Source organism: Heliconius melpomene, chromosome 18 (genome assembly GCF_056956725.1).
Source record: "Heliconius melpomene rosina isolate 202511_hmr_F chromosome 18, ASM5695672v1, whole genome shotgun sequence".
Classification (NCBI taxonomy): Eukaryota; Metazoa; Arthropoda; class Insecta; order Lepidoptera; family Nymphalidae; genus Heliconius; species Heliconius melpomene.
The window spans coordinates 1,327,805-1,354,347 of NC_140406.1; the positions used below are offsets into that span (position 1 = coordinate 1,327,805).

General features: G+C 30.8%; 4 protein-coding genes across 6 annotated transcripts in view; 3 read left to right on the plus strand and 1 right to left on the minus strand.

Annotated features, from left to right (window-relative positions):
* LOC146529129 (popeye domain-containing protein 3-like) overlaps positions 1-14,306 on the plus strand; it is a 45,601-nt gene extending 31,295 nt beyond the window's left edge. The window contains exons 3-7 of one of the 2 annotated variants that reach the window (XR_014879027.1): positions 4,363-4,465; positions 4,632-4,772; positions 6,421-6,556; positions 8,930-10,367; positions 10,779-14,306. Coding sequence is in view for 1 of the 2 variants with exons in the window: in XM_085202063.1 (XP_085058189.1) it covers positions 4,363-4,465; positions 4,632-4,772; positions 6,421-6,556; positions 10,779-10,843 (445 nt within the window). In the remaining variant the exon portion in view is untranslated. The remainder of the gene's footprint in view (positions 1-4,362; positions 4,466-4,631; positions 4,773-6,420; positions 6,557-8,929; positions 10,368-10,778) is intronic. The other variant, XM_085202063.1, reaches the window with a different exon arrangement.
* Positions 13,049-15,598, minus strand: LOC146529130 (dnaJ homolog subfamily C member 25 homolog). Its single transcript, XM_085202064.1, has one exon. The coding sequence runs from the start codon at positions 15,454-15,456 to the stop codon at positions 14,440-14,442; it is 1,017 nt and encodes a 338-aa protein (XP_085058190.1). The 5' UTR covers positions 15,457-15,598; the 3' UTR covers positions 13,049-14,439.
* A 1,243-nt stretch (positions 15,599-16,841) lies between these two features.
* Positions 16,842-21,349, plus strand: LOC146529131 (DALR anticodon-binding domain-containing protein 3). Its single transcript, XM_085202061.1, has 5 exons — positions 16,842-17,600; positions 18,233-18,417; positions 18,988-19,121; positions 19,817-19,987; positions 21,173-21,349. The coding sequence occupies exons 1-5, from the start codon at positions 16,963-16,965 to the stop codon at positions 21,332-21,334; spliced, it is 1,290 nt and encodes a 429-aa protein (XP_085058187.1). The 5' UTR covers positions 16,842-16,962; the 3' UTR covers positions 21,335-21,349.
* A 995-nt stretch (positions 21,350-22,344) lies between these two features.
* The window catches only part of LOC146529132 (max dimerization protein 1-like), a 230,791-nt gene continuing 226,592 nt past the window's right edge, over positions 22,345-26,543 (plus strand). Inside the window, exons 1-3 of one of the 2 annotated variants that reach the window (XM_085202065.1) lie at positions 22,345-22,537; positions 22,657-22,762; positions 22,849-22,878. In XM_085202065.1, coding sequence (XP_085058191.1) covers positions 22,483-22,537; positions 22,657-22,762; positions 22,849-22,878 — 191 coding nt within the window. In that variant the 5' untranslated portion in view covers positions 22,345-22,482. The remainder of the gene's footprint in view (positions 22,538-22,656; positions 22,763-22,848; positions 22,879-26,543) is intronic. The other variant, XM_085202066.1, reaches the window with a different exon arrangement.

Consider the following 26,543-nt stretch of genomic DNA (forward strand, 5'->3'; position numbering starts at 1 on the left):
TTAATATGGAATACGTGCCGTGTGGATAATATGATAGATGATTTCGAAGTGAAGTGTTTATCTCCTGTCAGGAATAGATTTATATATGGCATCTATCTTTTACTTAAACGTTGTTGCTTTATCCGTAAAGGCGAAGTTGTGGGTTCGATTCCCACTCTGGGAAAAGAATTATTTATATATGTATGTACTCACTATGCAATGTTTTGAAAATTAGACGGTACGTGGGATCTTAACACTAGGTTCCCTTTGCCTAAACTAGTATGCGGAAAGAAGCCTAAAGCAACTCACTCACTAAACTCTTTTTATAGCATTTTTGGTTTTATGTTATTTATTATTAAGATTTTTTTGTCTTTTCATATATTTTGTTTATATTATTTGTAAATTATACAAGTGAGATCTACATAAAGGTGAACCGGTCTCAAAATTTTTGAACCTTCAGTCAAAAAGAAATTCGTTCCGACTGATTTAATGTGTAACTTGAGAATTATTATAAAGGTTAAAAATATAAAATCCAATTCCGAAGGTTGTTCTTCATTTCAGTTCCATTATCTCAAATTAAATAACGTGAGTGAGAGTAACAAACCCGCTTTACTCCTCACTTTGACATCTTACAAATTCAGCGTACGTTCGTTATTTTATTATGCTCCAAATGCCGAACAAACGATTTTCAATTCGGATGGCTCACTTTCTTTTAAAAGCTTTCGAGATAAACATTTTAGGTTACAAGCCTTGAGAATCCATTAAAGATGCTATCGTGATTCATTTGCTTAGGATCTGAGTCTAAATATTGTTGTTATAGATTCGATTTTACCACTTTAAGAAATTGTTTAAAAACAAGCAGTTTTCTGTTTTATGCTATTTTCCAACTTAGTAATAGCATTTTTTTTTCTAGACTTATATCGCCTATCGCATCGCCTCTTAAATAAAAGAAAAGTAGAGTAAAACAGAGTGCTAAAAACACTAAGGTGTTCTTTGTGTGAAGGTGGAAAAGAAAACCCTTATTCACAATATAATAGACGTAAAGGTTATGATGACAAGAGGTTAATGATGCACCCAGACCTGATATTTGATATGGCCTGTAATAAAATACTTACTACGTTCTTTTTCGTTCATGTAGAATGTCTCTACGGCTCATTGATTTATTACGCAAAACATTTAGCCACCTGGTGGATTTGAATTTGTGATCTTAATACTAGCTTTTTTTTATTTTTTAGCTTCACGCTGTCTCTTACATACAGTAGGATAGGCAGTGGGATCCTAGTGCCGAGACATTCCATTTCCCCTGCCCTGCACAATTTTCGAGACATTGCGTGTTTTGTGGCGGAACTCAACGCCGACCTTTGTCTTCTTACCACAAGGAGAAGATGGAAATAATTCATTCCCCGGCGTGGGAATTGAACCAACAACCGTCATGTTTACATTCAGACGCTGCGCCACGACAACCTCTAATAATATAATTAATAGGAGTATATCAAATTATTCATTATCGACCCCAACTCTGAACAAACTAATAATAAATACATCACTATAAAAGGTTCTAGCAATTAACCAAATTAGATGATTATAGGTCTCGTATGAGCATCGAATGTCACGTTACACAGTGGGTCTTTGTGTTTCAATCGCGAGCTTTACATCAAAACAACTTTGATGTATGAATGTAAAAGTTCACAGCAACAATTGCGGCAACGTAGGTACATATTTTAAATAATAAATAGAATTTAAAAAAAATTAACCGACTTCAAATTGGTATAAAAAACAAAACTTTGATCTCAAAAGGAAACATGCAGGTTCCACTACCTACTTACGTTTTCTTCATCTTCCCATATCTCTGTACAGTAATCTGTAATGACCTTTGTCCTGGCGTACTGATTTTAATAGTAGGTAAATGCTTTTCTGTAATTCTGTATCTCTTTTGTCCATATAAAGAACATTGATTTTGTTGATAATAGAAATAAGTGGAGTAATATGATATTTGTATATTATCGTCATTGATGACGCAAGTAGTTTTAGCTGCAATAGCAGTTTGTAAAACTGTAAAATTGTATACAAGTGTTTAATTCTTTTCATAATTACCTTAATTGCGATCTTTTCAACTATATATTTTAGTTAATACTTTTCTTAAACCTCATTGATTACCTACATCAATTATACCGGAATACGTTTACATACATGTTTAAAGCAATGGCTATCAAAAAAAATATTATCATAGAAACAAAAACTCAACAGATTTCATGTTGCTGCTGCTGCTGCTAAAATAATTACCTGAATAGGCCTTGGCCTAATTGGTTTCTCTTGAGAAACTTATTGTAGATACATTACTCTTTTTCTAGGCAAGTCGGATAAAAGAAGTTACATGAGTAAAACACGTGGCTATTCTTATCGTAATTGAAGTTAATTGCGCGAGTATCTCTTACAGGTTCAAATTGCATATTATTGTCTTGTGGTATTCGTGGTTCGCAGTAAATTGATAGTCATAAATCATCTTGTCTATTATATATGAACAATTATTTTCATTTGGTGCGGTTCGCTTGTCGAGGAAGACTATAGACTCACTATAATTACATCACGTTAGACGTTTCAATGAAACTGCGGTCAGGATTATCTCTAGTCATTAGTTAGGTCAAGTTATATCAATAGTTCATAGAATTAGCGAAGCTACTTGTTAATATATATTTAAAATGGAAGGCTTCGCTTAATTTAGAGATTGGTATAAATGCTGTATACCAGTAAAAAATAACTGCTTCCATCAAATCGTTTCACCATCTTGTTGGGATAGTGTCCGATTGTCAACGCGATGGCTGTAGGTTTGATTCCTTAGTCGGGGTATTGATTTATTTTCATTTTCCTGTTCTGGCAAGACAATTCGAGCTAAAAACAGGAAAAGCCTTCAGAATTCGGCGGAAAGTTAGGAACGCAGTGTCTTAACATTACGTTCCCATGTTCCCTACCCCGCTATGTGCGGGATACAGCGGGAAGCTAAAGCATGGTAAATGTGTGTGACACTAAATTCATGTAATCCGCATCCAAATAACAAGTGTAAGGTGAAAAGTAACCTAATTGACTAGCACTGTACCATTTTCATACAAATAAAATATAACGACTGCAGTGAAATTTGTTTAAAACGCCGTATTGACCTCGCGATACTTACTAGGCCAAAGAACGAAACCTAACAAAGTGCTTTTGAAATTCTATAATAAAAAACAGTATTTGGTTTGTAGGACGTGAATTGTTGATATTTGACGTCATTAAGTATTATGTATTTTTGCTACGTTTTTATAAACAAATTTCACTAAAGAGTTGTTATTTGTAGGTAGGTATACATTCTTATTATATTACTTATTTACTTATACATTTATTTTCTCAATTTGTTAACAAGATAAATATTATATAAATTATCACTAAGTTCTCTCCGTTCTACCTCATCTCAGCGACAAATGAGAAGATGTGTGAAGATGAAACAAGAAAATTTTGTTTTGACAATTTTCTTAAAAATGCCTCATATCATGATATGAGTAGATTGTCTACATAGTTGATAATGACTGTCGTGTATAGAAATATAATGAATATAGTAATAAGTAGGAGTGAGTAAGTTGACCACTACGCTACTCGTACTCAATGACTCACTTCACCTTTGACGGCCGGACTGAGTGGACGTGGACGTGGACGCAGGCTGTTTTGATGGCCGATGCTGGTGGTATATGTCTGTAGCGTTACACTAACTATACCTTGAACATATATGTATGTATAAGATATAAATTACAGGCAGGCAGGTCTAGTTAAACGATCGTAAAGTTCTCACACCCAGGAAGCAATATCTCTAATAACGCAATAAAATTGGAGAACGAAAACAGAAAGAATTATGTCATTAAATATATTTCTCTCTGTTTTCCAAGTAATATAAAACAAAATCGTTCCCATTCAAAACAAAACGTAAAGTCAAAGTCCTACTAATTTGTAAGACTAGGCTTTCAAATAGAAGCAAGTCACATAAATTACTTAAAGGCGAAATGGGTTATGTTTGCAATTACAGTTTTATTCTCCTTGCTTGACCTCTGACTTGGCTTGCTCTAATTAACCCGGTCTTAGCGTATTTTATTTCGGATTGTGCCCTTTTGTTTGCCCTGGTTTTACTCGCTTAGTGCCTACTAGATTGTTCTTCGAAACGAATGAATGTTTCATACAGTTTTTATTTTAGTTTTTAAAGTTGTTGTTTAGGTAAATAATCGAATTTTAGACTAAGTTTTTTTACTACCTTTTTTGTTAGCATCGATCATAACTGATAATAAACAAACGATATTGATTACAATTAATTTCGTTTTATTTAATTTCAATATCTAAATAATGAAATATTTACGTTTCCAGGCTAGTCGTGTCTCAGAACCAGCGAGCGCTGCACATCGTGTTCCCGCATCATTTCCTCGACTCGCCCGAGTGGTTTGGCGTGTCTACAGATGAGTTCTTCCAGGTTCGTTCTTTTAGGATCTAGGCTGTATGTATATTGTACTGAAATTATATTTTAATCTCTTATTAAATATTTATTTTGTATATTATTATGTAATTCATTTTTAACCAATGTGAATGTCAAACCTTGCAATAATTATCAAATAAAACTTGGTGCAATAATGTTCCAGGTGTCAATAATGGCAATGGAGGAGTCAAGAGTGTTAGTGTGGCATCGGGATAAGTTGAAGCTTTCCATCATATCTGATGCGTTCTTGCAAGCGGTGTTCGATCACATACTCGGTAGAGATGTTGTTCATAAGCTTATGCAGGTTAGTTTGCCTTGTTTTTATTTTTTTTCTATATACTTTTTATGTCTATCATTTTATTAAGGATGCAGAAACCATCTGTTAGTAGGACATTATCTACGTATTAATCAATTAAGGAGATGTTTTTTTTTATTTTGCTGTTCTTGCAATAGAAGCGTGGTGTCGATTTCCGCCACTCAATACGCAATATCTCGAATTCGGGCAGAGAGCGGAGAATGAAATGGTTTTCACTGCGTGCGTTCTGTCTACCCTGCTATTAACGAGATAAAGCGATATAATATAAAATAGACATTAATATACTAGTTTCGTAGTAAGTAAATTGAGTTACAAAGAAATTAATTCTAATGGATCTACCGAGAACAGATGGGATTTGCAGATAGACTTTAATTGACTTTCCCTATTAAGCTATTCTAAGTCTGCTGCTACTAAAATCATTTAAATTGTTTTTAACAAGATGCTATTTCCTACAACCTTATATTTTTATTCAGTTATTGCTTTAAGCTGACTTAATAAAGCGTTTAGAAAAAAAATATAAAACTCCTTAGAGATTCGTAATGAAGTATTCGAGTTTTTTTTTATATGAAAGGTCTTATTTCTTGAAAAAAATGCGAGTTTTTTTGGTCAATTTAAGATAAGAATAATAATAAGCCATAAGGAAAAATTTGTATATTTTCTTCTTGCTATCTTTTTGTCTAGAAAATCTAGCATTAATAGTCCTTAAAGACATTTTATTCACGCCTTTCATACTTTAAGCACTGTATCTAAAAATTACATAGGTTCTTTTAGCTTAACACTAGGTTCCCAGGTTCCCTCTCTCTACCTCGCTATATGCATGTAGCATGAAACTAAATAAAAACTCAGAGATTTCTGAAATTTTATGCAATAACTAATTTGGTATAAGCGTGGGAAATGTATAACCATTGAAATAAAGAAAGTTAGATAATACTCGGTATTAGACTATTCGTGACAATTCGACTCGGCTTGATTGCCACTTTCGTTTTCTTTTTCACTTTTTGCAGCAATACCTTGTTGGACGATAAACTTATGTTTTTATATAAGAAAACGTAACTGTAGTAGGTATTTGTATATTATAGAAATTATAGTACTTTTGGCCAGAACTTTCTGAAACTTCTACATGCTTCCTCTCTCAAATTTGCCGCATTAGGCATTTGGGGTTCGATTAACTGTCGTTCAAATAATCGAGGCTATACCAGTGGCGTAGCTAGGGTATTTGCTGCCCAGTGCGGCTCGATGGACTTGATGCCCCTTTCCTGTTGATGAGTTCTAAAAAAAAAAAAAGGTAATCATCGACGATGACTTCTAAAAAAACAAAGTGATCGTCGACTTTGATGCCCCTTTCCTTTTGATGCCCGGTGCGGCTTAAAGGACTTGATGCCCTTTAAAATGGTATAAAGTCTAAAAAAAACAAAGAAAAAACACTGATCATCGACTTTGATGCCCTTTTCTTTTTGATGCCCGGTGCGACCGCCCCGCTCGCACCCCCCTAGCTACGCCACTGGGCTATACTATACGTTACTTATAACCTACCTTAACTTGACTTCACATTGTATCCCTAACGGGGTAGTAAGAGCGGAGCGCCAAACGCTACCTGCAGAAATAAAATACGTTACGTATTATAATGATATTTCAGGTGAGCGAAACAATGTCAGTAAGCAACGGCCACCTGCCCAACAGCTACGAGGAGGGCGAGGACAAACCCATGCTGGTAGTGAAGAAGGCGGGCGACGGACCCGGCATCACTGCGCTCTTGAATAGACAGTTGCAAGGTAATTTTAGTTTTTTTTTGTATTGAAATGACGTGGGATTTAATTTTATATGCTTTATTTTATCTTTTAAGGGTTGTTTATGTTAATGTTTTTAACGGATGTATAGTGTATACTAGATATCTGGAGAATTTGGTTATAGTTTAATTCTAAATAGGAAATTATTTTTTTTATAATACTATTGCTTCACTGTATCTCGCGCATTGCTTTCTTGAGACATTGCGTGTTGATTAGCAGAAATCAACCAGTTATCAAACCGAGGAAATCAAAATATTTAATATTTCAATCCCACGTGTGGGAATCGAACCCATGGCCGTCGCGTTTACAGTCACACGCTTGTGCCCCTGCGCCACGAGGGCTCTATCTTGTACATAATATATATCCTTAAAATAATTTTATGACATACGGCTTTTAACAAAATGTTTCTTGTTTAATGAATGCTTGTTTTCATTTATAATAAAATACGCCATATATCCGTTAAAAATATTTATATTCTACGAGGTGAGATTAGCTTCATTTAGACGTTTTAATTAGGATGCTATTTATATATACTATGCATGCATTAATCATATTCTAATATACTATGTGGAGACTCGATTATCCGGCCTTGAGTTATGAATGATTCGATATTACTTGGAATTTCTACATGTTTTTGTAGACACGTAAATTTGATTCAAAGACAAATTTTAAAAAGGGTATGAACACTTATAGTATAACAAAATATTAAAAAATATATATACAAACGTACTTTTGTATATTTTCTTTCATGATTTAAGCTCATTATTATATTTAAGCTTGAGCTTACATTCGAATATCCGAAGTTTATTCGAAAACTTAACCACAACAATAAAAAAATTATAAAACCAAATAAGGCTGTCGTGGCGTGGCGTTTGTAGATTCGACTCCCACTTTGGAGAAACAAATGTTTAATATTTTCAATTCCTCGCTCTGGTAACGAGGCAAAGCGCGGCATTGAGAGGCGACACTCAAGACGTAACGCCTTAATGAGAACGGAGTATCTTAATACTAGATTCTCAGGTTCCTCTGCCTGCCGGCCGTGCCTGCCTTAGTTACAAAAAATTAACAAATATCAAAAATTTGACATCTGGTTAATCGGGTTTCTTCGTATAATGTATTCTAGAATTTTATATTTAGAACGTAATTATTATTAGCTTAATAATTGTTTGAAAAAAAAAATAAGCAAAGACCTACTTGTTTATGATAGTGTTCGCAACACAATTGAACAACTAGTAAATTGCGTCGTAATTACTAGTAACAATAACAAACAGTAACATTTAAAATTTTCCTAGAATGTAACTTTTACTATATAAGTATCAACATTTCTTTTTCGATCGATCTTACGAAGCAAAGGTGTTGCGTGAGTAGAACCTATTTGTTAATTAAACGATTGAGATATAGAAATGCTTAAGTAAAAATTAGAAATTTCAGCCATTTACTCCTAAAATGGCACCAACATATAAAATATATGTCTATAATAAATTACCTTATATATATTATATAAGAAAACTTTACATATTTTACTTACGCATATATGTATTTATATACTATATTTACTAGTATCAAAGTAGTTAATATTATCTGTATTTTTAAAAAACAATACTCATAGAGCTAATTAATCTATTAATTTATTTATGTGATTATTATACCTAAGATTATAACCATTACCGTAGAGCATGTTTACGCATGACATAAACACGAATACTCTTTAAACAATCTGAGCTACATTATATCTTATTTTATAATAGGAAGTCGTCATGGAAAATTTATAGCAAATAAATTCGTTTGATAGATAAAAAAGATCGGATCTGCACATTAAATACATATAAAAATTATCTACCATTATGTTGTTTTTTTAAATAAATTGTGCTGGTTTTTTTACTAAATTCAATTTCATTTCGACAGTTACTGGCAAAACAATAAAGAAAGTCTTGAAATATTTACATATTGAAAAAACGATTTTATTATATACAAATATCTATATCATGTATATACAGTAGAATCTCATTATTCCGGCACTGAAGGCCAAAGAATTCCTGAATAATAAATGGTTAGATTGTGTAAAAGTAATTTTTGATTGTTACCTTTTGTTGTTGATTGTCTTCTTCTTTTATCCGTGTAAAATTATAATCTTCTTATCTAATCTATAATCGAATTTTCCTGAATAGTTTTAAGAAATATATTCTAACAATCCGGAATACTTTGGATTATTAGACATTTCGGTATTTCAAGGTCAAGAATTATATTCGGAGTATCAAAATCGCGGATTAGTGAGATTGTACTGTATTTTTTTTATTGTGTTGCCGTTAAATGCATTTCAATGTATGTATGTACAATGCTTGTAACGTGTCGCTCCAGGCGAGCACGCGCCGTTGCTGCCGACGCCCTCCCACGCCTGCTGAACGACGGTTTTTCCCCATTTTCCTCTTTTACTCCCAAATATCTATTGTACCTAAGAACTTCCTAAATTTACCCCCTCTCATACATTCGGTGTACTCATTTTTAATACTAAATATTTTAAAACTTTTTATTAAAGTGACCATTCCATGCCTTGTTTGCACTTGTCTTGTGTGAATTGACTAATTCGTTAGTAATAATTTTTATTAATAGGATTTAAAATATTTATTATCGCACAAACTATTTTTATTTTCTAGTGCTAGTATTATTTGTATCGATTGACATTTTTTTTTCATAAAACAATAAATATTAGCAAACAAACGCAAACATCTTACTTGGGAGTTTGGACTAATAAAAATTTAAGCTTAATGTTGAAAAAATATAATTTTGATAATTATTGGCTGATAATTTTGTAATTGTAATGGTTGTCGAAAATTACCAAATTCCGTCCTATATACTCTAAGAAAGAGGTAAAAATATCGTGATTTTTTTATAATTATTAATAATAATAACTTTTTTAATTTTAATTGTTCAATTTTACTCAGTGATCTGATATTCATGTCATTTAATATTTACATTAGTGTAGTTACATTTGTATGTAAAAGCTAAGAATTTTAATCGTATGTATTATCTATGACATAAAGGTCTTAAAGAACATTTGTAGACATTTTAAATATTATTATAAGTGACAAGTACAATTTAACGCACATAATATTTTATAAATAAGTATTATTTTCACGCTTTATCTTAAAAGTTAATTTTCATAACCGTATTGTTATTTTCTTAAGAATTTTCTTTTACTCAAAAAAGATATCGGTACATCATAATAAAAGGAAAATTTCTAGAAAATAATACTGCACGTATTCATAATGTCGATCCTAGTCTTATTTGTGTCTATATTTAGATATTAAATGTGTGAATATATACAAGGGTCGAGATAAACATGCTTTGCTTAGTCATTGTTAATAGCTAGTGTTGTGTTACTAGCGCGAGTCACTGGCATAATCTAAACATCGCACAAGCTTTTCTTCACAGATAAAAAAATCAACTTGCTTTTTGTTTGATACAAATAATGTTACTTTTTTTAAAAAATAAAAAATTACAAAGAAGTTTGTAAAATAATTTCCTTAAGTGTATTGTGTTGTAAGTGGTATTGTATAAATTTTAATCCCCTATATTTTTTTGTGTTTTGTATATTTATGAAATGACTGAAAAAGTTCGTATATCTTGACCTAACACCACGATGCTTTAAAATCTTGTTACCTTCACTTCAAACATAATTAGGGTTAAATATGGTTATAACGAAGCTTTATTATAATTAATATTTTATGAAATATCCCTAAGTCCTATCCCAAAGTACCAAAAACCAAGCATGTTCGGAAGACCGAGAATTTTCCAGGTAATTTTTGTTTTCATTGTTTTTATTTAATCTGTCGCCCTTCTTTTCTATAAAAAAAACCATCGAAATGTCAAATTAGTCACTTGCACAACTTGACGCTTTAAAATTTGCCTGTTTATTTTTATATGAAGGCAACATTAACACGAAATTTATAATGCCACAGTTTTATAACACGCAAAAAGCAAGTTGATATAAATAAAAAATATTTGTTTATAGAATTACCGAAAATTTATTTACTATTTTTTTTGTTACTTTCACATTAATAATCACATTTTGTTTTACACTATCGCTTTTATCTTAAATGTTTTATTTTTTCCTTAAAATATCCTTTCCTATTCCTAAATTGAATCATACTTTTTAATTTTACAAATGATAATAATAATAACATGACTATTGAATTTGCATTTACAGCGACAGATCCAAATGCATGGCGTTTGGGACGAATCGACGAAACTGATCACGAAACGCCCGTTTGAGGGCAAGCTCTGCATCTGGCGGTGAAACCGCGAAAACGCGACCGCTAATGCATAAAATAAAGTAAATTAAAAAAAACATTTAATGGGTGAAATTCTGCCTATAATTGGTGTTACATCAGAATTGGCATTATTTCAAGAACGAGCCTCTTCAGACTGAATTTCAATGTTGCCATAAAGTGAATGTAATGAATGATTGTCCTATTCTTGAAATTTTAAGTGTGCCTGCGTAAAAAAAATAGTATTCAAAGTCTGTTATTATTAGTTAAAATCCGAAAATTATATAAAAATATAATTAGTAATTATGTATTACATTGAAAAACAATGTTTATGTATTATATGTATGAAGATAAACTGTATTTTATAGTTAAATTTAATATAATAAAGTTGAATTGTATGCATAATATAGATTATACAACCATTTGCATTTGGATGTCATTCGAAGTCGCCTTGCTATACTACTTTATTTTGGTGTGACTGTATTTGAAAATATTAAACATAACATGTCGTTTATTTTTTTAATATTATAATCAATTTAAGATATTCCAATTCAACCCTGTCATTGATATTTTAATAACGTTCAATATTAGACTTTTTAATAAAACAAAAAATGTACATAAAAATACAAACCGTAAATTAAGAAAACTATGTGTCCTTATAAATGTAAAAAAATATGTTTAATAAATTAATATTAAATAATTTAGTCTTGTTAAAAGGGATTGTTCAACGCAATATAAATAAGAAAAAAAACGTGCCACAGATTATAATATCAATGATAAGGACCTATAAAGAATAACAAGATAAAACGTAATATTTTCCTAGCAAAATAAAAGGGCAAAGATTTAACCCTGCACATCCTTAATACGAGCAAGATATATAAAATATTTTTGTTTTTTGTATATAAAAATATTTTCATAAATGAATTAGTTTTCTATTTTTAGAAGGGAATAATAATATTTTAAAATAAATTGAAATTATATATATGTATAATACATATATATTTTTTATTTTGAATTCTTTAGTGCACACAATACAAAAAATTAACACAATACAATAAAACACACAAGGGGGGCGCGGGGGAGGGGGGTTGGATTGGTTTAACGCTAAAACGCATTGTCTACCAGAAACCAGGCTCACAAAAAAAAATGTTACTGTATATTATGAAAAGACACAATTTTTGTTGTTTTAAAATTACATTTTTTTCGATAAAATCAATGGACTGATGATGAAGTGGAAGATAGATTATGCGTCACAAACCGAACGCTTACTCCGCTCGTGCCTCTCTATCGTTCGTTCCGCTCTCTCGCTCCCACGATCGGCGGAACTTGACAGTAAGTCATGCAGCCAGCTTCATCGATGTATATTGACATTATCACACTAAAAAATTGGTAAAAATGCAAATTATTCAACATCATAACTTTCATTTCTATTTAATGTAAATGTATGAGATCTATAATAATAGTGGGGCATATTTTTAAGCTAAACAAACTATGTAATGTGTAAAATAGCTATTTTAGATAACAACAATTAAAAAACGACAAATATAGTCATGAGTCATTATTTTGAGTACAGTATACTAATATGTAGATAGAAATTAACTAATTGAAGTTTTCTGACATTCCCCAATATTTGTTTTATTAAAGCTGCCATTTTAAATGAATAAGTTTTTTTGGTTAAAGTGTCAGGGTGGAATTTTATTCTTTTAACTGTTATTGTCTTTCAAGGTATTATTATTATTATTCGATATATTGAAATGTGAAGTCAGTTTAAAATAAATATATAGTTAACTATATTAAACAAAAAAAAATCTATTTCAATTTTTTCACGAGAATATTATAATTGTAATTTAAATTCAGATTGGATTAATATTACATATACTATTGAAACGATTTTTTCCTATTAATTCGGGAACATGACAAATTTTACAATCGTAGTCAATTACTTTGAGAATTAATTTTCTTTCTAAGATGAAAGCGCCTTCATATAACTTAACAAATATCATATAAGGATAATGACATTTTTGTAATATCTTTAACAGAAAATCGCATAAAGTAAACTATTTAAGATATTTTAGATCGAAATTGCAAATACGTATGTAAAACAACACAACAACAACAGATTATAGATCTAGATAGAAATTTGTAAAATATTGAATCGACCATTGAAGCATTTCAACAATTGTACAATTGATTTTTTTTAAACAAAAAACATATTTAAACAAAAAACCAAAACAAAAGTATTGAAGCTATCGGTTGATTGGTTTATGGACGTTCGGATAATCGACGCTGTACTGCACTACTATTTGAGTCAGAGATTTTTATTTAATTATTAAACATTATTTCAACATTGTGTGCAGAATCTATTCCATATATGCAATTCTTAACCTACGATTGCTTTGTTCATTTAATAATGTCAGAAATATCCTTATTGATAGTGTCTAATAATAAAAGGAAATATATTTTCGAACTTCGACATTTAAATTAATTAGGTTTGGCTGTACAATTGAATGTCATGCATTGTAAATTAAAATATAAGTTAACGATAGATAAATAATTAAGCAATGATAAAAGACTATGTGGTTTTTTGTTTGTAGGCTCAGTATTTTCAAATGAATAAAATAAATATGTTTACTCTTTATTAGAAATAGAAAGGAAATTAATCTAAATATTATAACAATTGAAATTCATCTTGACATTCCAGTTCTTTTTTATTTTTTTTTATTTAAATTATATAATAGATAAGAAATAAAAAAATATCTTACATAATATTTGGAATATTCCAGTTTTATTTCTTAATTAATATTATTCTATATAATATTATAAACGCACTGCCATTGCAAATGTATGTACAATTAATGATTTTCTGAAGATAATTAAGTACATTAGACACAGTGAATGTCAGAATAATGATATTTTTTTTGTTTGGCTTATCTGTAATAAAATTATTTTTGATTGTCTTTTTTTCACTATATTGTGGGATTAGTACGAAACTAGGAAGTTATTGACCTAGTGATAACCTCACAGCAGGAGACCATCTATTTTTAAATAACTTTTGGATTCTGAGTTTAATGATTGCATTAAGTGAATATAATTAAATCAATACAGAATTTCAATTTGTTTTTGTGAGGAAAAAATCTTTAGTACAGTATTTGTATGAATAAACTTTCTAATTTTTTTTGGTATTATGGATAAAAATATCTAAATATTAAGTACTATGGAGAATTTCGTTCATAATTAAATTTTCAAGTTACCTTTATTGCAGATAAGCTCTTCGCCTTGGAATACGAAATATGTAATTAACACCTGGAATGTACGATGATATAAGCAAGGCTTCAGTGCTTTGAACGTTAGAATGCCTTAAGGAAATGCCATTTGTGATGTTTGTAAATTATGAATGTGTGGTTATATCATGTAGTATGTTGAAATGAATAGAAATAAAGAAATAATAAAACATTGAATTGTATAAACATTTGTTTTATTCATATGCACTCCAAATAAATGTTTAAAATAAATTATTTTTCAGTCAAGTACATAGAATTCTTTAATAAAATCAAAGTTATATGTTTAACAATTTAAATAAATGACACAAATATGATCCTATCATGAATCATCAAAGGTCATGCGACCGACTCCATGTGATTTCATATACCTTCTGTACTGTTTATATTTATTGTTCTCAGCTAAAGCTTTTTTGGTTTCTTCATCTTTAATTTCTTTCCACACTAAGAAGTTTTCCTTAATCCACAACTCCTCATCTAAATACCCTTGTTTTTCTTCTTCTTCTAAAGCATTGAACTGATGTTGACCGAGACTCATATATTTTCTGATTAAATACAACTTTTCTTCAGTCCCATATGGTTGATTGAGAATAGTGAACTTCCAAAGCCATCTTGCATACCAATAAATATAATATGATATTGTGTATGGCAGAATTACCAATTGTACCCAAAGAATGTCTTTTATTTCTGGTTTTGCATACCCTCCTTTTATGTCCATATTTTCTTCTATAACTCGTCTTATAACCCTATCCTGTTCTTCTTTCATTTCAGCTTTACTTTTCTTAACTTTACCTTTACCTTGTGATTCTTTTACTTCTGTTTTAGCTATTTCCAATGCTCTATTTCTGTACTTAGGTATTGTCATGAAATACTTAATCGCCGTATCATACTTAGACCAGGCGCTATAGTACTGTATAAGGGATATGACACTGATGGTTACAGCCAAAACGATTCTCACGTCGACTTTAGGTGCCATACGACGTCTGTAGTACCTGTAGTAGTGAGCATAATATTCCTGAGGATTATCCAACATATAGTCGTAGTCGGCTCTTTCTTCTTCGTCCCGGAGTATTTCGTACGCGGTGGCGATGCGATTAAAGTTTACTTCGGCTTCCTTCTTTTCCTTTTCGCCTCGATGCATGTCTGGATGGAATTTTCGCGCCAGTTGACGATAACTTTTAGCAATTTCATTCTTAGTAGCTTCTCTTGTGACACCGAGCACATTATAACAATTTTCCTTACCGCAATAAATGCCTTCGAGTAGGTGATCGTGCGCGAACACTACTGTTAGCTGACATACTAAAATTGTAAATATAAGAGTTCTGTAAAACGATTCCATTTTGTTTTTAAAACATATTTTAAGTGATTATTTAAAGTAAATATGACTAGCAAATGAATGTGTTTAAATTAAACTTTTCAAAGCCTATAGAGTGAGCACAGCTGGCTGTCACAGCTTGACGCGAATGTCAACGTCATATCGACGTCAGCTAATTTATTCGACCGAGGCAGATTACAGAAGACGTGTTGTAACATTTTACTCTTAAAAATAGTTTCAAAAGATATAAATAATGAACTAAAGTTAGGCTAAAAAGAGTATGAATCGTCATGTCGCAAATTATTTCACGTTTCACAGTTACATAAAAGTTAAATATATTGAAACGGATAAAATATACTCACTTCTTGTTTATCATATAAGCTCGTTGCCAATTCAGTCGTACATTCTAATGAAGTTACTTTGGGATTCTTATATCCATCCATCACCCTTTCAAAGTCCACGTCCTGCGCCCTTTGAATCTAGCGGATTCCAGCTATCTTCCTTAGGTGGTCGGACCACCTGGTTGGGGGGCAGCCTGTGCTCCTTTTGCCGAGACTTCGTGTATCTTCTTCTATATATATAAAAGGACTTGTCCTCACTGACTGAGGTAAGACGCACGCACAGCCGTAGCCGCTGATGGTAGAAATTTGAAATTTGGACAGATGTTTCCTTTCGTAATCTGGATATCCACTAACAAGGGATTTTGAAAAATTTTTACCCTAAAGGGGCGAAATAGGGATTGAAAGTTTGTATGGATTTTTTTTTAAATCTGCACCGATTTTTATAAAATTATAAATTCAGACTCTTAAAAATATCTAATTGAACACGTGTTTCACAGTTTTTTAGAATTTACCCCCTAAGGGTGCCAATAAGGGGTTGAAAGTTCGTATGGAAAAATCGCCACCGATTTTTATAAAATTTGAAATTTAGACTCTCAAAAATATTTCATTGAACACGTGTATCATGGTTTATAAGAATTCACCTCTAAATAAGCAAGCGAAACTGCGCGCGTCCGCTAGTATTATTTATATTTGTTACAAATTACTTTTGCTGCTAACACTTTGATGAAAGAATTTCCTTGTAGCTCGATATGTATGAATGAAAAATATGCGAAATTCCATAGAACACAAGAAGATTTGCATTTTTGTCTATTTGAATCTAAATAAATAATAATATTTTAGTCTAAATCTAAAACTTAATTTAAAAAATCACTGATTATCAGTGATTTTTTTACGGATTAGACGTAATGTTTAGATTATATATACCCACTCTTTTGTTATAAAAATTACAATAGATTGTGCAAGGATTTTGTTTGAATGGAAATTATAATTAATAAATGCTTTATGAAATTAACTTTTTTAATTTATTCTGGTACCGTAGTTTAGCAAGGCAGTGTACAAATTATATACTCTGCTGTCGTTTTATGTCAAATTAATGTAAATAGGACATGTCAAATGTAAATTGTCAATTGACATAAAATGTTCAGTACGATTTTTTGTAATTTCACTGTATTTACTATTTAATAGCAAAATGCTTCGTGACGACGTAAAAAATATTAAAAATAACATATTCAACTATTTAGTAGGTAAAGAAGACTGCGTGTGTGGACTTTTAGTCAAGAAACATGACACAAATATACAAACGCATGGAGAGTTTAGTTTTCCTAATACACCAAAATCGTGGCAAGAGTTCTTAAACCACGACTTATTGCAAAATTTTGACGGGACACTGTTGCAATATATTAACAAAGATGTTACAAATTTAATAGAAACTTCTAACAATTGGTACATACCAGTAGCGAGGGCTGTAGAACTGAAAGGCCGAGTTATCTTACACATTGATCGCTTAAAATCCATTGAAATCTGTTTTCCAAATGCTATATACAACAATAACTTGATATTAGACCGATTAAATACAGATACAAAGGAAATAAGTTTTCAAAGTGGTTATAAAAATGTTAATTGTATAACGCATTTAAGGTTAAAATTGTTAACCGATGTCGTAAAGAACTTATATTTAATAAATTTATATCCACAAAAGGCTAAAATTGTCATAACATGGAACAATAGGCTACAAGTGGAAGATACTCGAAATGTTTTCTGTGGGCCTGTATTGAATGGAACATCTGGTGTTTTGGAAACTAATATATCTTCTGAAGACTATATAAGGTATCTTAACTTATAAACACTATATTTTATATAGACAGTGGTAGAATGGGATAGTGTTTCAAATGAAAATGCAGTACTTGTAGGTTCCCACCCCATTTAGAGGATTATTTTCATTTCCCCCCTGCCTATAACATGAATTGTGACTTTATGTTATCTCACTTGTTATTGCAATGCCTTGAATTTTAGTCAGATAGTGGAGAATAATGTTGTAGAACAGTGATGCTGGCTGATGATAGAAACATGAAATTTGGATAGATTGCTTATTTTCGTAATTTAGACATCAACTAAGAAGGGATTTTGAAATAGGGGTTGAAAGTTTGTATGGATTTTTTTTTAAATGGGCACCGATTATTGTAAAATGTGAAATTAAGACTTATAAACATTTCATTGAACATGTGTTTCATAGTTTTTTAAGATTCACCACCTAAGGGTGCAAATAAGTAGGGTTGAAAGTTTGTATCGAAAAATCTTTAAATCACCATCAATTTTTATAATTCACCCCTAAGGTCCAAATAAGCAGCCAAAGCTGCATGCATCCACTAGTAAAATATAAATTTCTAAATAAACCTTTAAAAGATTATAGTACATATTATTTACTAAAATAAATGTTGCCTTTCACTTAATACTTTCAGAAAGAGACAAGAAGAGATAATTTTAATAGCTCAACACAAATATGGCTACCGAGTCTCATCAGATTCTAAATGGAAAGAGTTTATATCACATTTAGGGGAGTCGGCTGTTGCATTTGATTTGCTACAAGCTAAAAGTTGCAGTCCCGTCAAAATGTATCTTGTATCGAATGGTGGTACCAGTAAAGGTAAGGTATTTTAATTGAAAATTCTTAGTATAATAATATTAATGTCAAAACATAAATAATAAAGATAATCACTTATGTTCATAAATAAGAACAATTTCAGGCAGATAGAAACTAGTGTTAAAGAACTCCGTTCCATACTTTCCATCCAATTTTTTAGACATAGTTTATTGAGTGGTGGAACAACTCCATGAATTACTCAGTAAAATTAATGATGTATATTTTAATATACAAAAGAATTATAATAAGCTATAATTGAAAAAAATTGAAATATTTTAATGTATTACAATGAAATAATTATTTTTATTTCTCTGCTCTGGTAGACAAAGTGTGGGAAAGAGTTCTAGCACTCAACATATGTATTGAATCTCAGTGAAAAGTGAAAAATGGAGTCCCTTCACTTCACCAATGGAGTTCACTCTGCATTGTCATATAAAAGAATCACATTAAATCTACTTGAAAATTATACAAATTTAAAAAAATCTTACAATTTAATAAATGATGCTATTCTTTTTTGTTAAAAAACTTATAATGTCGAGAAAACAATGTTTTATTCCCAATTAACTTTTCCAGGTGCTGCCTTCATTTTATACAACTGTGCCAGATTAGAAACAATAATTAAGACATTTAATGAGAAAGTAGACAATGGTACCTACCTAGCTTTACCGCCAATTGAAAATATTGATTTTTCATTATTAAATGATAAGGTATTACTAAATTTAATAATAAATAAAATATTTGAATATATAATAGTGATAGGTAATATAATCTATTATGCCCGATTTGTGGGACAGTGGGACCGGAAAGTTGATGGTTGTGGGCATTGGCATATCTGGAGATATTATCTGCAGGGACTTCCTGGACTTTCCCTTTGAACAAATATGATGGAGAAACATTGTTTTTTTTAATTTTTTGGGGCAATTTTTTTGTTAGTAAAATTTGTCGGGTGGGCTATTCTGGGGTGGCCATGAAAGAATGCTTTATTAATAATTTATTCTAAACATTTTTGAAGTGTAATTCCACACTTAAGAAAGAAAAATATGTCTTTAGTGTTCCATATTTTTTAAAGAAAAAAGAATTCATAGCATTCTCTCTTATCAAATGATAATTCTAAGTAATTATAATTATCTTATACAATTCTTATACACTTGTTACAACTTTTGTTGAAAGTGTTTTGACATAGCTTTTCTGAGAATGAGAAGGCTGTCGTGGCGCAGCGGCACAAGGGAGTGACTGTAACACGACGGTCGTGGGTTTGATACAGCGTGAATATATACCTTTGTGGTCAGATTGCGTGGACAATTTTCTATAGGCACAGGTTCAGATTGCATCAGGTTCAAATCGCACTACTATGTTCTTTAAATATATTGTAACAATAATTCAATTCTCTCATTTGTTTCAGGACGAATGGAATCTAATATTCAATTACATAATGGGTTTACCAAATCTATTAAACAATTGTGTCGAGTTTAGTGAAACAAAATGTGAATTTAAGCCACATTTAATATGCAGTTTCTTAAGCTCTATGGTTAAAACTGTAAGCCAATATTATAGAAGAGTGAGGATATTAACTGTAAGTATATATTATTTAAATAAAAATAAATAAATAAAGAAAAGTAATCTTAAAATTAAAACAATGTATTTTTTGTTAAACCAATGTGTATTTTTTTAGCTTAACACTGTAACATATAGCAAGATATGCAGAGAGAATTTAGTGTACATATATACATTACTTGTGGGTTCAATCCACTTCATTCCCTCACTCTGATATAAAAAAAACAACGAAACCCAATGCCAATGTTTTGGCAGAAGTATGTGAACAGATTGTCTTGATACCTGGATCTCTCTGTCTCTTAACTGCCTGCCATGCTGGATATGGCGTGGATGTAAAAAAAATGCCTGGTTTAGTTAAAAAAAGGGTTAGTCAGTTAGTTTATTCAATAAATATACATTTAAATATAAAGTGACAGATATAGTTAATTAAGTAATAGGTATTTATGCTAACTTTGTTCTGTTCTGTTCTTTTATTATGGCATTCCGAGCGTGAAAATATGCTTATTTTGTAAAATTTAGGAGAAGTGTGAAGATAAACAAATAAAAAAGGATTTTATTGTCACAAATAAGCTGTCATTGCCAAAGTGATATAACCCTAATTCTGATTTTGTTATAATATCAGTAATAATAAAAACAATATTTATTAATTACTTTATTAACAAGTAAAAAGTGATTTATAAAGTATAAAGAAATTAAAATCTCAATTTATATATAAATGTTTTTTCTAATTATGAATGAAATATCGTATTCCATTTCATCACAGATTAATTGTACGTCATAGTACATACGTATGGTAAGAAAATGTTTTTTAGCTTCAGGCTGTATCCAGTATATAGGAGGTTAGGTAGAGGGAACCTAGTGCTAACATACTCCAAACTCCAATTCCAAAAAATTTTCTTATTCAGCGGAAAGTACTACTTTTTAAGAAAATGTTTATGATTGCGATATATTTGTCAATATATTTTTTTAGGTAGAAGTTGTATAAATTTTAATATTTTTCCTTATAAATAGTTTTATATATTGATTAAAAAAAATCAATAGCAAACATGTTGAATGAATTAGTTTAAAAAAGGTAAAAAAATATGTAACGTTTAGTTACTCATTAATATTATTTATGTACATTTGTATACATTTTTTTTTATTTCGCTGCCCAATAAGACTCTTAATAGAAAATTAAAAATTAGATTATTTTCTTTTGTTTAAGGAACCCCGACCACATTTGCTGCCTACATTGTTTGCCCGAATCCATTTTATAATTATATTAAATAGCACTTTGAAAATATGTTTACGAATATTAAACATTAAAAGTGTATCACAAATGTATATATTTTTTTTTTTATACCTGATTTTTTTATTGTATCCGTAATTATATTTTATCGTATTTTTTATTTTTTACAAATAGGATATTATTCAATATTTTTTAATGCAATGTTGTAATGTTTTACAGTACCAAATTTAAGTTAATTTTAAGTTATTAGATTATATGACGTATATTCCATTAAATTACTTAGTACTTAATAGAAACTTATTGGTATTTATTAAAATAGATTCTTAAATTATCCAATAAGTAATATCATATTTTTTTATATTCAATAGTAAAAGACTATATACAAATTTTAAATTATTTTATGGTTAGAACTTTTGTGCTTAGAGTTTAAACTGACATGACTCGGTTTTTATAATCGACACGTATGTATGACCGAAAGATAACGTGAAATTTACGTAGCATTGACATTGACACTATAGAGGACGAATATGCATAAATGATATTATTTTATAATAAAAAACCGAACCGAACCGAATAAAAAAATGTGCAAAAAATGCATATAAATATGCAGAACTGGTTGACTAATTAGTTACTGTGTGATAATTTTTAAAATAAATACGTATGTACATAATATTCACTAAAAAGGTCACTTCGGTTATTGATACTTTAGTGACTTTGTAGTATTTTTATCATTTCTGTATAATGTATTGGTAAATAAAAAACTAATAAAATTTTTAGAACTAACAAAATTTTTAGAGACAGCTACAAGTTGTATCGCAAGAGCCTATTAGCAGAGGAAAACAACACTGCAATGTACTGTAAACGAGGTCACGTACACCATGTACCTCGTGAACTTAATTATATAAAATAATAATAATTAATAAATGCAATTAGAATCAAACAAGACTAATTACATCATCAGTACAATGTTCTTATTACCTTAGCGTACTTTATACGAAGCGATTAGAAAAAAAATGTTTTGTTTGGAAACACAAAGTTCACGTGATTGACCCAGGTATTTTATTGTGGGGAATGCTCGCCTCTGATTGGCTGGCCGAGCGGCTCCCGATTGCAGCCGACGGCGCCCGAAGCGCACGCGGACGGTCGCGCCGAGTCAGTGTGTTTTTAGACGTCGGTAGATGCAGTCGCGAGCCACGGAGCGAGTTACGCTTTTATTTATAGTTTTGCATTCGAATAAAGTCGTGTGACGTTCGTGAACACCTGTGTTTAAACGGGATATTATAAATATGAGTATTGCTGATCTCATCCAAGCCGCGGAATACATCGAGAGGCGAGAAAGAGGTGATTTGGATTTCTTTGTTTGAATTGTCAATTGCACCACTCCAATCCGCTCGCAACGTCAACATGGCTCCCGTCTATTTTTGCTGCGCGATAATCAGCTGATTTTGACGGAATTGCAGTTTTCTTTGTTGCAGAGAGTGAGCACGGGTACGCGTCGAGCCTGCCCTACGAGGAGACTAGGGCCGGTGGCAGACGACCCAAGACGAAAAAATCTCAGGGCAGCAGGTGTGTTGTGATAAGTGATAATAAGTGTTAAAGTTGTCAGTAGTGTGAAGTGCTAAAGTGGTGCTAAATTCTGTTTTCTGTTCCAGGACGACTCATAACGAGTTGGAAAAGAACAGGTGAGTCTGTTTTACTACTTTTGTTAAGTGTCATAGCGCCGGTCGCGGGTGACCTTGGCATCCAATAGAAGGGACCCGTACACTACCACTCCACCACCGTAACCCATTTGGCAAAGTTGTTTATTACGTCACGCCTCTATCTATCGCCATGGACCGTCGATGCTTCACAACGTAAACAAATGATTGAAACCAGTAACTAATTGTTTTGTACTTACTCTAGTTTTATAATTGTTTTTGTTTCCTTTTAAATATAATTCAAAATAAAAATCTTATTAGTTTTTATTTTTTGTTGTAACCAAAAATAGCGTGTATAGGTATTTCGAAATTGTATAATTACTAATTATATAGTTGGTTTCGTCTTGAGAAGTGATAGTGTATGCTTTATAATATTATAATGATAGCTATTAAGTTATAGGCTTCAAGTTAAAGTTAAATTGAATCGTTTGTTAAAAAAACAATAAAACCAGTTCTATAAGGCGTTTGGTAACGTGAAAAAATCTTGAAATACGAAACTATACTTACAAGAATTGAATTGTAATGGAACGCTTAGGAACGTGTTAAGTGAAATTGCTGTTTTTTTTTCGGTAAACTTGCATTTTAATATTTGTTTTAAAAGTTTTATTCAAAATGCAAGTTTTTTTTAGAACAAATAATAATACATGTTTTTAATTATTAAAAAAAAAAAGATACTATTTTTTTTCTCAATTGTCAGATTTCATTACGAAAACACCAACACGAATATAAACTAACAGATACAGGCAGACAAAAAATATTAACAATTTTTAAAGTGTTTATAATATGCACAGATTATAAAATCAATCAATCAATTAATTATAATCTACAATTGTATTAGTTTACAAGATTCATAAATAGCTTTGTTTAGTCTACGTTTTAATGGAAACTGTCGTTTGATATAATGCGTTAGATTTTATACATAATATTTATTGCATAACGATAAACGTAATTTTATTTATCTCGCTTATACCTATTTGATATTGATATTTATAAAGTTTACATATTTTGCCTATAAATTTAGTAATATCTTTTTTATTTCACTCATTAGTGTCATGGACTTTTTATTAGAACATAAAATACTAATCTTGTAAAATTATATAATAGAATCGCTATTAAAATCGATGTTTAATTATATATAATTTAAAAATATTATTGTAATAAATATAATTTTATTGCAATGCTAAGTGTCTTTTTTATTATTAAATAAATGCACATTAGCTAACATCATAATAAAATAATTATTTTAAGACCAGTTATTCGTTTTCAAACTTTCTTTATTCTAATAGGATGTAAATTATAAAGTCAAAGTCATATAATGAAGTCTATAAAGAAATTAAATAATGGTGACATTTGTCTAATGACTTCGTTCAATTGCGTTGAAACACTTATCCGCTGTGACATAAAAGACGAAGGATTTTGATGATTAAATTCTTAAAGAGCTAACTCTATTTGTGTACGAATCTATTATTAATCTTGTATTTTATCTGTTCTTATTAAAAACTTTTTATGTAACGTCTTTTCGTGGTTATTAAGTTTAATAAAGACTGAAATTAACATTTAGGTAATTTGAGTAAATGAAAGGTAAAAGTGATGTAACAAAGGTGAAAAGAAATAAATAATGCTTCGATAGACCACCGAAAACAACGGTTCGATGATACTGTAAAAAGGTCACGTAAAACGCATGAAGACTCCCCAGAGGTCGAGTATGATACAGCTATTTCATGAGTGCTGCATAAGACGTTCCTTTCTCTCTGCTTCATTGGTAAAGAAAAATATGAAGGCCATCGCAACGCGACGGTTGTAGGTTCGATTCCTCCACTTAGGGAAATATATTATCTTTATTTCCTCGCTTTGTTAACAGAGTCGACGCGGCGTTGAGTTCCGCAACTGAACATGAAATGTCTCGAAAATTGGGCAGAAAGTGTTGAACGGGATGTTTTAACACAACGTCACCTCTAAACTCATATAAAATTAATAAAAAACGAAACAAATCTGACAAATATTCAGCTGTTGATTTATTATGTAACACAATGTTACCGTTTTAATTGCACAAAGTCAGATCATTAGCAAAGATAATTAAATTACAGGATTATTTAATTAAGGCTTAATTTGATGTATTGCAAATAAAAATATGTAGCTTTACGTTCTTTATGCAATTTAGATATTAGTTCTTTTATAGGTGTTTAATTATTCGCTCTTCGCGGATTTTCGCTTCATAATATATCGTTGATTTAATACAACAATGACGCAATTGCACTTTTTTTTAAGTTAAATATGTCTTTAATGTATGTATAAGAAATATAATAAAGCCCAGTGCTTGCTATACACGGTTTAGAGAAGGTAACCTTAGTAATGTCAAAAATAACTAACATATGACTCAATTTTATTATCTATTAAAAAAATTCATGTATGGAATAACAGATAAAGTATTTTGGCTGAAGGTGACGTTTATTGGAAAATTCCCTAACGTTTTGAAAGCAGGTAGAAATAAGGTTTCATAGGGATCTTGTAAGATAAAAATGAATATTATGTTTCATCAATAGACATATTTGTAGAGTTAAGAACTTTAATTTAGTTACTTATATTTACTGGAATGTGACACATTTTTTAGCTTCACGCTTTATCCCTAGCGGTGTGGCCAAGGGGCTATGGCCTCTGCATACCTCTTTCGCCTTGTCGACTGGCAGTAACCTTTTCATACATGCCTTTCGTAGCTGTCGTGCTTTTTACGTGACCTTCCTCCGTATCATCGATACTATGTTCTCGAAGGTCAACCGAGGTCTTCCCCTTTTTTATTATTAACTGTTGCTAGTTACTCAATATTACTCTAAATTCTAACACTACATAATATTTTTGTTAATAAAACACTACCTGCATACGCTTTAGTGTAATTTAATTTTTAATAAAGTTTATTGGATAGTTCCGAATGTATGAGATTGTTATGTTATGAGTTGCGTGAAAAGGGTGAACGAAAAGACTTGGAAATATATTTCTCATTTTAAATCGAATACATTTACGTATATTAGTGCCTATTGTGTGAGAAAAACAAGAATTGTTTGTATAAAGTATTAGGGTACTTTACATAATAAAAGTAATGGTTCGACTGTACACGATTACATAATTTAAATTCTCATATTCTATGCCAGTATATGTCACACTTCTTAAAGAGGTATTACTCATATTTAAACTTCACGTCGTGCTGTATCTCGCACATAGAACCTAATGTTAAGACACTCCGTTCCCATTAAAACACTTCCATTCGCCACCTTCCTCCGAGTTCCTGAATAAAGGAACTAAACGTTTTGCCTCGTTACCAGAGCGATGAAATGAACGGCCTAAGTAGAGCCGTTAGTAAAAGCTAGTGATACTATATAACAATTTCCAACAAGTCCTCGGCACTCAAATTAATTATCACTGAAAATAAAGACTAGACATGTGAATATAGTATCTAAATAAATTTAGAACTGCATACAACATGTACACTTATAGTACGCTTAACAAGTCGTGGCCGCCCTGAAGTTAGGCATTCTGAAATTATGCGCATTGTTCACTCGGCAAGAAAATATAAAAAAGTGAGAAAAGTCCTAAAATCTAATAAAATAATTAATAAGTTAGAAAAATCCTAAAATCAAATCTGTGCGTCTATACAG